This window comes from Callithrix jacchus, chromosome 7 (assembly GCF_049354715.1).
Source record: "Callithrix jacchus isolate 240 chromosome 7, calJac240_pri, whole genome shotgun sequence".
Lineage (NCBI taxonomy): Eukaryota > Metazoa > Chordata > Mammalia > Primates > Cebidae > Callithrix > Callithrix jacchus.
In genome coordinates this window covers 39,168,317-39,182,670 of record NC_133508.1, presented here as the reverse complement: position 1 = coordinate 39,182,670, position 14,354 = coordinate 39,168,317, and the positions used below count along the sequence as shown (strand labels likewise).

Sequence of the window (14,354 nt, the reverse complement as noted above, 5' to 3'; positions counted from 1 at the left end):
CCAGGCCTCGCTCTCCTCCTCCTCCTCCTCCTCCGAGAAGTCCCCCAGGCCCGGCCCTCCTCCAAGAAGCCCCCTAGGCCCCGCACTCCTCCCCCGGAGAAGTTCCTCAGGCCCCGCCCTCCTCCTTCGAGAGGCTCCCCCCCCAGGCCCCGCCCTCCTCCCCGAGAAGCCGCCCTCTCTCAGGCGCGCCCTCCTCCTCCCCGGAAAAGTCCCTAGGTCCGGTCCTCCTCGGGGAAGCCCCCGCAGGCCCCGCCCACCCCCTCGGAGAAGCACCCCCCCAGGCCCCGCCCTCCACCTACTCTTCTGCGAAGCCCCCCTCCCCCAACCCCCTAACTCCCTCCTCCCGGGAGCCCCGGGGTCCCGAGCGCAGAGCCTGGGCCCAAGCTGGAGTCCCGGCCACTCTGCCCGCATCCGCCTCAGGCGCCCCTGCAGGGCTAGGGTTGGGGGAGCCGCGCCCGCGCCCGTGCGCCCCTGTCGCAAGGTCTGGCTGCCGGGGCCCGCGGGTTTCAGGCTGGCAGCGGAGAAGGAAGTAGCGGCCTCGCCACCGTCTTCGTCCCGTGCGGCGTCCCGGGGCAGGGCCGCGGAAGAGAGGCCGTCGGCGCCCAACGGGCCCTAGAATGGGAGCGCCCTGCGTGGTGGACACAGCAATGGCCGGGGCTCCGCGGGTCCGGCGAGGCCAGCCTGGGCCTCGGGCCGCTGCCTCGTGTCGAGCCGTCGGCATCAGTGCAGTCTCCACCGACCCTCGTATTTCCTACTGGACTTATTGTTGATTTGTGGTAGCTCTTTACATAGGGGCTCCGCCGTCGCAGTCTGGCATCTTCGCAGGCGCGCGCCCTCGGAGCCCCGGCTGGGCTGCGGGAGCGGCGGGGGTCCCGACCTCGCTTCCCGGTGGTAGAGGGGAGCACGGGTGTCACCGCGTCCTAGGGAGCCGGGCGCTGAGTCCGCACCTCGCAAGCGAACGCGCCCGCCCGCCCCGAGGCCGGCTGCGCAGCGGTCGGAGAACCGTAAAGCCACTCGGCTGGGCGGGGAGGGGCGGGGAACGGGGCGTGGCCTGCTCGGCGGAAGTGCGTGCATGCGCGGTATTCTGGGACCGGAAGTGGGGCGCACGCCGCGGTCTGGTGTCATGGCGTCTGTCAAGCGCCGCAAGAGGTAAGCCTTGGGTCCGAGGGCCGGTTCGGCCTTCCGGTGGGTGTCTGCATCCAAGAGAGGTCTTCTTGCTCCTCTCGGCGGATCTGGGACCAGCTGGGTCTGCGGGCAGCTGTGACTTGCGTAACCCGCAGGCGTCTGGCGGAGCTGACGGTGGACGAGTTCCTAGCCTCGGGCTTTGACACCGAGTCCGAGTCCGAGTCCGAAAATACCCCAGAAGCGGAGACGCGGGAGGCGCGCGAGGCTGCGTGGAGTCCGGATGAGCCGGGCGGGAGCCCATCGGCAAGGTGAGCGGGGACGTGCGTGAGCAGAGCCCCCTTGCTAGCCCTGTGGTCCACCCCGCCATGAGGTCTCAGGGCCGAGGCATAAGGACCTCGACCACCACCCTCCCGTCCCTTCGGCCTAATCTGTTCTTTCATCTGATGTTTACTGAGCTGCTCGGCGCCAAACCCTGTCCTAGGGAGTGTGGGTGTGAGATGGTGAGTTCTGCAGAAGTCCCTTCCCGATCTAGGAGAGCTCTCGCGGTCTTGGGTAAATGACTGCGTGCACTGCAGTAGAAGAGAGATAAGTGCTGGCGAGGGAAAGGAAAGAGAGAGGGGCTGGCGAGAGAGTTGCATAGGAACCGAGTTGCTCTATCAGAAGGAGCGGCGGCTGGGCGTGGTGGCTCACCCCTGTAATCCCAGCCTTAGGAGTTCCAAGACTAGCCTGACCAACATGGCGAAACACCATGTCTACTAAAAGTACAGAAGTTAGCCGGGCGTGGCGGTGGGCGCCTGTAATCCCAACCACTCGGGGGGCTGAGGCAGGAGCAGCGCTTGAACCCGGGAGGTGGAGGTTGCAGGGAGCCGAGATCGCGCCATTGCACTCCATCCAGCCTGGGCGACAGCGAGACTTCGTCTCAAAAAAGAAAGAAAAAAAAGTAGCCGGGTGTGGTGGCACACGCCTGTAATCCCAACTGTTCTGGAGGAACATCATTTAAATGTGTGAGGCGGTGGTTGCGTTGAGCAGAGAGCAGAGATCACACAACTGCATTCTATCCTGGGTGACAGAGTGAGACTTTGTCTCGGGAGAAAAAAAAACGGGGGTGAGGCAGATGTGGCCGATTGAGAAGACCATGTCTGCGTAAAGACGGGGATTGAGGAAGCCACGCAGACAGTAGGGGGAAGCGTGTCCGGGGATTTCAGGTAACAGGAACAGCGAAGGCCTTGTGGTGAGAGCATTTGAGGACAGTGCAGAGGTGAATGTGGCTGTGACAGAGTGAGCCCAGGACAGCAAAGAACCAGGTGCCCTAGACTTATAAGATTACTGTGTAAAACAGGAAGTTACTTCCAGGTTTGAGCAGTATACTGCCTTGTAGGTGGCAAGGGTGGAAACGGAGAGACTTTTTTGTTTGAGGTAGGGTTTCGCTCTGTTACCCAGGTTGGACTGAAGTGGCGGAATCTGAACTCACTGCACCCTCCGCCTCCCGGGTTCAGGTGATGCTCCTGCCTCAGCCTCCCAAGTAGCTGGGATTACAGGCATGCACCATTACCCCCATCTAACTTTGTGTTTTTAACAGAGATGTGGATTTTCCATGTTGGTCAGGTTGGTCTCAAACTCCTGACTTAAGGTGATCTGCCCGCTTCAGTCTTTCAAAGTCCTGGAATTACAGGTATGAGTCACTGTACCCAGCAGGAGAGATCTTTATGTTAACTGAGAGTTGAGCTAGGTGGTGTTTTGAGAAGAGGCAAGAACAGTTTTGAGAATACTGCTGGCCGTGTGCAGTGGCTCAAGCCTGTAATCCCAGCACTTTGGGAGACTGAGGTGGGTCAGGTGGGCGGATCACCAGGTCAAGCGATTGAGAATGTTGCTGATGAGATGTGATGACAGGCTGCATGCCGGGTATTAGAGACAGAGATTTGTTCTTCATCTAAGCTCCTGAAGGGTGAAGTTACTAACAACTGAGGTGGAACATGGCACAGGAGTAGCCAGTCCAGGGAGACCAGGGCTGGGAGTCCTTTGTGTTGTGTCTGAGGATATGTTGTAGAGAGGCTGTCGGGTAGGAGAGATGACTACCTCCTGGTGATCCTCCTGCCTTGCTTGTTGGTAACTCTTGTGAAGGAAGCAGACGAACCCTCTAGGCCTCTCCTCATCCCCTCCACACCTCTCCCCGCCCCCTTCACTTCCACTTTCCTCTGGGGTTGCTGACTTCTGCCTTCTCAGCCAGCGTAAAGGCCGTGCCTCTGAGCACAAGGACCAGCTCTCTCGGCTGAAGGACAAAGACCCCGAGTTCTATAAGTTCCTGCAGGAGAACGACCAGAGCCTGCTAAATTTCAGCGACTCAGATAGTTCTGAAGAGGAAGAGGAGCCATTCCACTCCCTGCCAGATGTGCTGGAGGTGAGGGCCTGGACTGAACTGGGAGGGGGCAGTTGTAGCCTCTATACTGTCCTGTAGCTCAGCCTTTCTGTGCAGGAAGCCAGTGAGGAGGAGGATGGAGCAGAGGAGGGGGATGATGGAGAAACAGTCCCCAGAGGGCTGAAGGGGAAGAAGAATTCTGTTCCTGTGAGTCTCACCATGGTTGAGAGATGGAAACAGGCAGCAAAGGTGAGCAGCGGCAAGAGGGGGCAGCCAGGTCCCCCAGGCAGGAATCGGTCCTTGCCCCACTGGAGGGGCCTGAGGTTGTGCTGGTGGGAGGAGCCCTTGTCCAGCAGGGGACACGAGCCCCGTTCAGCACAAGTGATGACACGCCGATCTTCTTGCTTGGTTGCCCCAGCACCGTGTGCTCAGCTCTGGGCAGATTCCAGGGGCTCTGTTGGCTCTCCACTCCCCCAGGCAGTCCCACTGCAGGTGGGATGGACTCTCTCTACCTTTGTTGGTGGGTGGAGCTGGGATTCTTCAGAGTCTTTCACAGTGGTTTTTGCAGGGATCAGGATAGAGAGAGCTCCAGATACCACCTAAAGCTGGCCATAATCCGGGATCTGGAACCCTCATCCCTTTCCCTGGGGCTCCTGAGCCAGACTCCCTACTCTTCCCGGAGGATTCTAGACTTTGTTTCCATTTTTGTTACCAGTATGGGGCTCTGTGGCCCCACCCCCACCTCTGCCCTGCATCTGAGGGTGAGGGTGAGGGTGAGGGTGCCTTCCTTTGGAGCCACGGTTTCCACTCCGCTGAATGCAGTCTCTGCTCCCCTGATGCCCCTGGTGCCTATTCTTACTCCTTCAGCAACGCCTCACTCCAAGGCTGTTCCATGAAGTGGCGCAGGCGTTCCGAGCAGCTGTGGCCACCACCCAGGGAGACCAGGAAAGTGCTGAGGCCAACAAATTCCAGGTCACAGACAGTGCTGGTGAGTGCTGGAAGAACCTGGCACTCATGTTCTCTACTGCCCTCTCTGTCCCATGAGTGCAGCTAGGCCCTTTTGTTGCAGTGTTCAATGCTCTGGTCACCTTCTGTGTGAGAGATCTCATTGGCTGTCTCCAGAAGCTCCTGTTTGGGAAGGTGTCAAAGGACAGCAGCAGGTGAGAGGGAAGGGGTGAAGGGGTGAAGGGGTGGGGTGGAAGGACAGCAGGTGAGAGGGAAGGGGTGAGTGGGTGGGGTGGAAGGACAGCAGGTGAGAGGGAAGGGGTGAGGGGATGGGGTGGAAGGACAGTAGGTGAGAGGAAAGGGGGAGGGGGTGGGGTGGAAGGACAGCTGCAGGTGAGAGGGAAGGGGTGAGGGGGGTAGGTGGAAGGACAGCAGGTGAGAGGGAAGGGGTGAGGGGGTGGGGTAGAAGGACAGCAGGTGAGAGGGAAGGGGTGAGGGGATGGGATGGAAGGACAGTAGGTGAGAGGAATGGGGAAGGGGGTGGGGTGGAAGGACAGCTGCAGGTGAGAGGGAAGGGGTGAGGGGGGTAGGTGGAAGGACAGCAGGTGAGAGGGAAGGGGTGAGGGGTGGGGTGGAAGGACAGCAGGTGGGAGGGAAGGGGTGAGGAGGTGAGGTGGAAGGACAGCAGGTGGGAGGGAAGGGGTGAGGGGGTGAGGTGGAAGGACAGCTGTAGGTGAGAGGGAACGGGTGAGGGGGTGGGGTGGAAGGACAGCAGGTGAGAGGAAAGGGGTAAGGGGGTGGGGTGGAAGGACAGCAGGTGAGAGGAAAGGGGGAGGGGGTGGGGTGGAAGGACAGCTGTAGGTGAGAGGGAAGGGGTGAGGGGGTTAGGTGGAAGAACAGCAGATGAGGGAAGGGGTGAGGAGGTGAGGTGGAAGGACAGCAGGTAAGAGAGGTAAGGGGGTGGGGTGGAAGGACAGTAGGTGAGAGGAAAGGGGGAGGGGGTGGGGTGGAAGGACAGCAGGTGAGAGGAAAGGGGGAGGGGGTGGGGTGGAAGGACAGCTGTAGGTGAGAGGGAAGGGGTGAGGGGGTTAGGTGGAAGAACAGCAGATGAGGGAAGGGGTGAGGGGGGTAGGTGGAAGGACAGCAGGTAAGAGAGGTAAGGGGGTGGGGTGGAAGGACAGTAGGTGAGAGGAAAGGGGGAGGGGGTGGGGTGGAAGGACAGCAGGTGAGAGGAAAGGGGGAGGGGGTGGGGTGGAAGGACAGCTGCAGGTGAGAGGGAAGGGGTGAGGGGTAGGTGGAAGGACAGCAGGTGAGAGGGAAGGGGTGAGGGGGTGGGGTGGAAGGACAGCAGGTGAGAGGAAAGGGGGAGGGGGTGGGGTGGAAGGACAGCTGTAGGTGAGAGGGAAGGGGTGAGGGGGTGGGGTGGAAGGACAGCAGGTGAGAGGGAAGGGGTGAGGGGTGGGGTGGAAGGACAGCTGCAGGTGAGTGGGAAGGGGTGAGGGGGGTGAGTGGGAAGGGGTGAGGGGGGTGAGTGGGAAGGGGTGAGGGGGTAGGTGGAAGGACAGCAGGTGAGAGGGAAGGGGTGAGGGGGTGGGGTGGAAGGTGGGTCAGGACCACACATGGGAGAAGCCAGAGGCCTTGTGGCCAGGACAGAGCCAGACTTTTCTTAGGGACCCCAAGCAGGCAGAGGGGCACAAGGGATCCTTGGGATGAGTCTGGCACTGGGGACCAGTTGGATCCACCCTGCCTTCTTTCCTTCCTGAAAAGACACATTCTCTGCTCAGTCTCAGAAGGGTGGAGCGGGCAACTGCCTTTGCCATCAGATTTTCCCAGGTTAGGGTTCTTGTTCTCCCCCGCTTCATAAGGATGTGTAGGTTCTGTCCATGCTCCTTGGCGTCTCCACTGTGGCTGGCCTGTCTCCTGGAGCTGGGTGTGTCTGTAGACAGGAGCCTCATCAGTGCTGATGGCCTGAGCGCCTCAACTTCCCCATTAAAGGAAGATTGGGCAGAGAAGGCTGTGGAAGGTTTTAGAGAAGACAGATGCACAGCAGAACCTTGGGTAGAGCGTGGATCACGCTGTGGTCCCGGGTGGGGTGGGGGCTGCGCAACCATGTGACCTTGAAGCTGTGGAGGCCTGGAGTTGAACTTGCCCCACCCCAATACACCTTCCAAAGGAAAAAAGGAGACCCAAGGGAGAGGCCGCCCTGTCAGCATCTCGGGACAGGAACAGCGGCTTTGGGGGCACTGTTGCTGGTGGGTAGTGGTTGGGGCTGGACGGGTAGAGCTGAGCTGTGTCCACATGGAGGCGGTGGTGCCTGGAGGGGATGGGAAAACGGACAGGCAGTGATTGGGGGGCAGCAAGCACTGTAGCCTGAGCCGCCTTGTCCAGGCAGCGGCTGCACCAGAGGTGGCCAGGCCATGGGGGAGCAGCTGCAGGTGCCCAGCAGCCAGTATCAGTGCAGGTGTGAGGAGGGCTGGGGACAGGGGCCTGCACTTTGTCCTTCCATGCTTCTGCAGCTTTCACTGAGCACCTGCTATGTGGGTGAATGCCGAGGAGTAAATGTTTTTTTTTTATGAGACAGGGTCTTGCTCTGTCCCCAGGGCGGAATGCAGTGGTGTGATCGTAGGTCACTGCAACACCTACTCCCTGGATTCAAGTGATTCTCCCACCTTATCCTCCTGAGTAACCGGTACTATGCCCCCAGGCCTGGATTATTTTTTTACTTTTTTTTTTTTTTTTTTTGAGATGGAGTCTATAGCCCACGCTGGAGTGCAGTGGCGCAATCTTGGCTCACTGCAGCCTCTGTCCCCCAGGTTCAGGCAGTTCTACCTCAGCCTCCCAAGTAGCTGGAATTACAGGCATGAGCCACCATGCCCAGCTAGTTTTTGTATTTTTCAGTAGAGACGGTTTCGCCATGTTGGCCAATCTGGGCTTAAACTCCTGACCTTGTGAGGCCCACCTCGGCCTCCCAAAGTGCTGGGATTACAGGTGTGAGCCACCTCGCCCAGTTGATTTTTTGTGTATTTTCATAGAGACAGGGTCTCCCTATGTTGCCCAGGCTGGTTTCAAACTCCTGGGCTTAAGTGATCTTCCTGCCTCGGCCTCCCAGAGTGCAGCGACCACTGGCATGAGCCTCCACACCTGGCCTCTGTTTTTTTCCTTTGTGCAGCAAATGTGGGCTGAAGAAAACTTCAGCCTGCAGCAGTTGGTGGTTCCTGGGTCAGACCCCAGAGGTGCTGAGTGCCAACTGTCGGGCTCAGGGGTCTCGTGGTCCCATGGTGGGGGTGTGACCAAGGGGACCTAGAAGAGGTTCATGTCCGAAGGAGGGAGCTGGAGGCTGGGACTTACCGGGACTCAGGGAGGTGGCCAGCCCTGGGTCCAGGGCAGACAGGAGTTCACAGCCATTGAGGGAGGGGCTGGTACCATTGAGAGGGTCCTGCTAAGCCCCTGTGTCTGTCTAGCTGTAAGGGCCTCTCAGCTTTTCTGAGGGGTGAGAGAGCAGTCTCCCTGCAGGGTGACAGATGCCGTGCTGGCCAGGACATGTGCCAGCACGCTGAGCAGCCTCGTGTTCAAGCTGTGGGGCTTCCCAGACAGGGATGGGTGCTCTCTCTGCAGGATGCTGCAGCCGTCCAGCAGCCTTCTCTGGGGGAAGCTCCGTGTGGACATCAAGGCATACCTGGGCTCGGTCATACAGGTGCAGTTCTGGTGGAGAGGGCACTGGGGCCTGGCTATATCCATTGGTCCAGTCTTTGCTTGTCTCCCAGAATGCATTGGCATGGGGCCTCACTGTTCCCTCCTGCCCCCAGCTGGTGTCCTGTCTGGCGGAGGCGACAGTGTTGGCGGTCGTGCTGCGGCATATCAGCGCGCTGGTGCCCTGCTTCTTGACCTTCCCCAAGCAGTGCCGCATGCTGCTCAAGGTGGGTGGCCCGGTCCCCTCCCTGTGCCTGTCATGGGGCTGGTGGGCCTCGGTGGCTTCCCCTACCATATCCCACTCCTGTCCGGGGCACAGGTCAGGTGGTGTCCACACCCCACTGGCTCCACTTGGCCAGAGAGATCACAGGAGCACCTAGCCACCACCCCCATCCAGGGTTCCCGTCTCAAGGAGCCACCACCCACACGGGCAGTGTGGCTCAGTCTGTGAGCACAGCCACAGTGAGGTGTCCTCTTCCCGATGTGATCTGACCTACGTTGGCGTGTCTGATGTGGGAGGCTTTTGTGGTCCTCTTCTCACAAGGAGCAACACGGCTGTTCTGTTTTCACTTCTGTAACTGAGCTCCTAACTCACGGCTCCACCGAGGTGCTTTGGGAAGAGCTGGTGGCCACAGCAGCCTTTGCTTGGCTGGGGAGGGCGTGCCGGCTGAGGAAGCTAGGGGCCAGCAGTGACATCTGATCTTTTGCAGAGAATGGTGGTCGTGTGGAGCACTGGAGAGGAATCCCTGCGGGTGCTGGCTTTCCTGGTCCTCAGCAGAGTCTGCCGGCACAAGAAGGATGCTTTTCTCAGCCCCGTTCTCAAGGTAGTGGTGGGTTCTGCCTCTGTGTCCCTCAGCGTCTGTGTTGGAAACGTCGGTCTATGGGTGGGGCAGGCTGCCTGTGCGGTTGGTGCCCCTCAGTGGGCCTTGCACTGCGTCTCTGGGCGGACTTGGACCCTTGGATCATGAATTTCTCACAGAGCAGCTGGGGGTGGTAGGCAGGGAATAGAGTCCCCAGCCTCCTCAGGGCCCCACCTGGACCCTTCTGCACACAAAGTGAGGGCCTACCTGGCTGGAGGAGGACACTGGGTGTTGGGGGGAGTTGGGATCTGGGGCCACCGCCAGGGCAGCCTCTACAGCCCGGCCCCAACACTGGCCCAGTGTGCAGCAAAAGCTTCTGCCCCAGCTCCTCCCAGGCCTGAGGCTGGCGGCCACATGGGGGTGGGGGCCATGCCAGGGGCTGTAGCTCTTCCTCGAGGCACAGCTGGGAGGGAAAGGCCCAGGTGTTCACAGGGGGTCTAGAGCCAGCGGTGGAGCTGCATGGCCCTGAACCCAGAGGCTCTGACTGGGATCCCTCCGCAGCAAATGTACATCACGTACGTGAGGAACTGCAGGTTCACCTCGCCTGGCACCCTCCCCTTCATCAGCTTCATGCAGCGGACCCTGACGGAGCTGCTGGCCCTGGAGCCGGGTGTGGCCTACCAGCAGGCCTTCCTCTACATCCGCCAGCTGGCCATCCACCTGCGTAATGCCATGACCACCCGCAAGAAGGTGTGTGGTGGGGCCCTTCAGGCTCGGGCCGGGTGTGGGGGGCAACCCAGGTGCCCGACCCTCGGCAGGGCCTGGGGCCTCCCTGAAAGTCTGTCGGGGGCAGCCCAGCTCCTCGGTACCGTCGGTCTTGCAGGTGGGGTAAGCGGGGAGGTGTGCAGGTGAGGAAGTGATCCAGTCCGGCTGGGAGCTGACGTGGTTCTCCCCGGGCAGGAGACGTACCAGTCTGTGTACAACTGGCAGTATGTGCACTGCCTCTACCTGTGGTGCCGGGTCCTGAGCACCGTGGGCCCCCGTGAAGCCCTGCAGCCCTTGGTCTACCCCCTTGCCCAGGTCATCATCGGCTGCATCAAGTGAGTGGTGGGGTGGGCAGGGCTGTCTGGGAGGGTCAGGAGAAGCAACTGAGTTGGGACAGTGCCTCTGGTGTTCAGGGCCTTGGGCCCTCAGTCTGTGTCCTGGCCGTCCCTGAGGAAGGGTTGGGGTCCCTGTGCAGTCTGCAGTTAATTTGGGTTTGTGACGTGGATTTCTGGGTGGAGCATGTCTGGTACAGTGCTTTGTGTTTTGGGTGTGAGCATTTGGGAGGGTGGGGGCAGGGAAGGGGTTGCAGCAGGAAAAGGTGGAAGCTGTACTTTGGCCGGACACGTCTGTGGCCTCTCTGGCCAGGAGGGGGCATCTGTCTGCCCGAGCCTTAGAAACCCACAATTGGGAAGGGAGGTCCAAGGGAAGAAGCAGGAAAGCAGGGACAGACGACTCCTGGCACTATGTTAAAACGAAATTAAGTTGAAATCTGGATGAGGCACCCGAAGCCCCATAGCTGAGCAAGGAGGCAGATCCTTCAGGTTGAGATTTGCCTTGTCCTACTTGAGGGATCTGATGCCTTTGAGTGGGGAAGGGGTCCAAGACAGCAGGGTGTGGGGCAGGGCTGCCAGAGCCTCTGCTCACACAGCCTTCCTATGCCCAGGCTCATCCCCACTGCCCGCTTCTACCCACTGCGAATGCACTGCATCCGTGCCCTGACGCTGCTCTCAGGGAGCTCAGGGGCCTTCATCCCAGTGCTGCCTTTCATCCTGGAGGTAAGTGGGGCTGCGGAGGGTGTGCGGCACGTCTGCCTGCTCCTGTGGGGAGCACTGCCGCTCGGGGAGTCTGTGCTGAGCCATCCAGTGACCTCCCAGAGCTCTGGCCGCCTCCTTCTCCTGGGTGTCTTGAGGACACTCCTCCGTGAGCCAGGGGCAGTGTGCTCCGTGATGTTGCAGTTTGGGAAGTGTTGGTAGATGTAGGGCCACTGGGGATGAAGACAGCTGCTGCCAGGGCTACGCTTGAGGGTGACAGACCTTGACTCTGTAGGTGCTTCTCCAAGACGGGCGTTAGGAGGGAGCACTGGGTGAAAGCCCGAGTCTGACTGCTGAGCTGTGCTCTCTCAGTGGCCCGTCCAGTGTGCATGTGTGTGGGGTTGTGTCCATCTGTGAATGTGTGTGCGCATCTGCTTGTGTACACATGTGTGCGTCTGTGGGGCTGTGTGTACATCTGTGGATGTGTTTGTGTGCACCATCTGTGAGTGCATGTGTGTGCATCTGTGGGTGTGTGCATGTGTCTGCATCTGTGTGCACCATCTGGGTGCATGTGTGTACGTCTGTGTGTGTACATCTGTGTGCATCTGTGTGGAGGTGTGTACATCTGCATGTGTGCACCATCTGTGGGTGCATGTGTGTGCATCTTGCACATCTGGGTGTGTACAGCTGCATTTGGGTGCATGCATGCATGTGCATCTGTGTGTGTGTAGTGCGTGCTTGCATGCATCTGTGTATACTTACCTGTGTGTGTGTGTGCACATGCATCTGTGTAGCACGCGTGTGCATGCACATGCATCCATGTGTAGTGCGTGTGTGTGATTGTGTACACCTGTGTATACTTGTGTGTGTGCATGCACATACATCTGTGTGTAGTGCACGTGTGCGTGCACGTGCATCTGTGTGTGTAGTGCGTGTGTGCACCTGCACATGCTAGTCAGGTCGGGAAAGGTTGGAGTCTGAAACTCTGACATCCGGTGGGTGGGCTCCATACTAGCCCACCATAAATTTAGGAATTGGCAATCTCCACCCTGGTTAATGAGTTGTTAGCCTCATGAAGGCTCAGAGTCATGTCACAGTTGTCCTTCGGGCTGGGTCCCTAGGTTGCCAGGTCCAGAAGGTATGGAAGCCCCAGGCATGTTCTGATTGCCCTTCCACCGAGGCAGGGATGCTGCAGTTTGGGAAGCCATGTTCACTCCCATTGCAGCCAGTAGTAGTCTCTGACTGCCTAGTCCTTGGCCTGGCCCCGTCTTGGCATCCCCGCTGTGAACCTGCCGCTCTGCAGGCCAGCTCCCCGCATGCTTTGTGCCTGTCCCCTGTGCCCCATCTCCGCTGGCTGCATGCTCTCTTGCAGTGTCTGTGTTTCTTCACCTCTGCACTGCCCTGGTTCACTGCAGCTGCACCCTAAAGGCCCCTCTCATGCAGGGATGCAGGCTTCTCCTAGAAAAAGCAAACCCCAAAGGCTTAAGCAAAGCCTTCAGCTGTAGGCTGTGTCCACCCTTCCCTTGGTGCCTGGGCAGGAACCCACTCACCCACCCGTACTTCAGCCCAGGCTAGAGAAAAGGCAGTGCCCTCCCAGAAGTTCATTACTACTAGGGCGTTTTTCCATCTGGAGCTGAGCTCAGCTGTCCAGCAGCCACCCCTGCTGAGTGGAGTCTCTTCCTGGGGTTTCCCCATTTATGTCCCCTATAACCTGCTTCTGATCTCTGCGTGCCCCAGCACATATCCTGGATCTCTCTGGTTCACAGCCTGAGGGCCCCTGTGTAAGGAGTCTCCTGGTGGTTGGGGAGGGGTCACAAGGCTGAGAAGCCGGACTAGACTCCCTCTCTGCTTTTCCTGGCATGTCCTGTGGAGGTGCACGGCTTGTGGCTTCTGTGCAGATATGGATTGAAAGGGGTGCCCAGGCCTCCTGTGACCTCCATCTGTGCTCAGCACTCCTCGCTGTTGCTACCTTGTCCTTTGGCTATTGGGGGCGCAGCCCCACCTGGCACTGCCGTGCTGAGGGCTGGGGTGGGCCTTGGGGCCATGTCGTCGGGAACAGGGCTGTCCTGGCACAATGTGTGGGGGGAACTCTAGGTCTCCAGACACGGATCCTTAGTGCTTCCCAGGATTGTGGGAGAGGGCCTGTGTTCCTGGTCCTTCTCTGCTGACCAGAGCCTCACTCCGGGACACAGCAGGCTGTGTGGGCCACAGGGCTGGTACCATGTCTGGCTGCTCATCTCTGGTCTCAGGTCAGGTCTCCTTGTGCTGAAGCCTGAGGACCAGGGTGCATCCTGGCACGGGGTCCAGGCAGAGCCTGACATGCCCTCGGGGCAGATGTTCCAGCAGGTCGACTTCAACAGGAGGCCCCGGCGCATGAGCTCCAAGCCCATCAACTTCTCCGTGATCCTGAAGCTGTCCAACGTCAACCTGCAGGAGAAAGCATACCGGGTGAGACTGGCCTCCTGGGGAGGAGCCTGGGCAGCTCCAAGATGGGGTTGGCGGTGCCAAGGTGGATGGGAAGGGCTGGCATCCTCCGAGGTCAAGCATGGACCTTCATGATCTCCTGGGCTGGGGGCCTAGGGGCCTCTTCCTTGAGTCCCTGTCCTGGAGATGGGGCTAATCTGACAGTCTGAGGGTTAGGGGCCCAAGTGCCTGGCCCCTCGCCTCTACCTCATGCACTCGGCCTTCCCCTGCTCTCAGGATGGCCTGGTGGAGCAACTCTATGACCTTACGCTGGAGTACCTGCACAGCCAGGCACACTGCATCGCCTTCCCGGAGCTGGCCCTGCCTGTGGTCCTGCAGGTGTGTGTCCTGCCCACACCCCTCAGGGGCTGCTTGGTGGCCGACTCAGATTGTCTTACGATGGGCTCAGCTGCCCAGGGCTGGTAGGAGGTGCACTCTTCCTGGGTACTGGGCCGAGGATGAGCCTGACTGGTATAGAGGCTCCACAGGCAGCTCCTCCCTGGGGCCCCCATGTAGGGGCTGATAGGGTGTGGGAGCCTGAGGGTGTCCTTGGGGGCCATGGGGTTCTGATGGGTTCTGAGCCACTCAGGAGGTTTGGGGCAGGCCTGGGCAGTGGGCCAAGGACCCCAGGAGCACAGCCACCCTCTGTATGCTGGAGCCACATGGCTGATCTTCAATGTTGGGACTGAGTGTGCCGACCCTGGCTCAAGCTGGTCCCTGGCCACACTCCCCAAGGCCGTCCCTGGTGTGGGTAGTAGGCTCTCAGGTGTCAGGAAGACCCAGCCTGCCTGGCCAGGTACCCCGAGTCAGTCCCGCCTTAGGCAGGGGTTGGGTGGAGTGGGGGTTCTCCCTGTCCTCAGAAGGTCCTTCTGGGCCCCACAGGAGGTCTCTTTGCTCAGCCCAGATGTTTCAAACCTCAGGGACGGCTGTGCCTAATGGTGGGGCGGGGGGCCCTGCTCTCTGGCCCTAGTGGCTAGAATCAGATTTGCCAATTACAGGTCTGTGGGGTGCGGGGTGGGAGGTGCTCTCCTGAACCACAACTGGTCAGAGGCTCATCCAGACACACGTGTGTGCGTAGGTGTGTACTCAGTCACACGTGACCCCACACATCATCACATGCACACACAGGACTGTCACATGCACAGAGCTAGGACCTCCTTTCCCAGGGTGGGGGCACTC

At 59.9% G+C, this 14,354-nt stretch overlaps 1 protein-coding gene across 2 annotated transcripts in view; it reads left to right on the top strand.

Moving 5' to 3' along the window:
• Nucleotides 1-345: 345 nt before the first annotated feature.
• The window catches only part of NOC2L (NOC2 like nucleolar associated transcriptional repressor), a 17,361-nt gene continuing 3,352 nt past the window's right edge, over nucleotides 346-14,354 (top strand). Inside the window, exons 1-14 of one of the 2 annotated variants that reach the window (XM_035307224.3) lie at nucleotides 346-1,149; nucleotides 1,281-1,433; nucleotides 3,349-3,523; nucleotides 3,599-3,730; nucleotides 4,349-4,469; nucleotides 4,551-4,641; nucleotides 8,042-8,120; nucleotides 8,233-8,343; nucleotides 8,827-8,940; nucleotides 9,478-9,666; nucleotides 9,877-10,016; nucleotides 10,625-10,736; nucleotides 13,047-13,160; nucleotides 13,413-13,514. In XM_035307224.3, coding sequence (XP_035163115.1) covers nucleotides 1,073-1,149; nucleotides 1,281-1,433; nucleotides 3,349-3,523; nucleotides 3,599-3,730; nucleotides 4,349-4,469; nucleotides 4,551-4,641; nucleotides 8,042-8,120; nucleotides 8,233-8,343; nucleotides 8,827-8,940; nucleotides 9,478-9,666; nucleotides 9,877-10,016; nucleotides 10,625-10,736; nucleotides 13,047-13,160; nucleotides 13,413-13,514 — 1,710 coding nt within the window. In that variant the 5' untranslated portion in view covers nucleotides 346-1,072. Of the gene's footprint in view, nucleotides 1,150-1,280; nucleotides 1,434-3,348; nucleotides 3,524-3,580; nucleotides 3,731-4,348; nucleotides 4,470-4,550; nucleotides 4,642-8,041; nucleotides 8,121-8,232; nucleotides 8,344-8,826; nucleotides 8,941-9,477; nucleotides 9,667-9,876; nucleotides 10,017-10,624; nucleotides 10,737-13,046; nucleotides 13,161-13,412; nucleotides 13,515-14,354 lie in introns of both variants that reach the window. The other variant, XM_035307223.3, reaches the window with a different exon arrangement.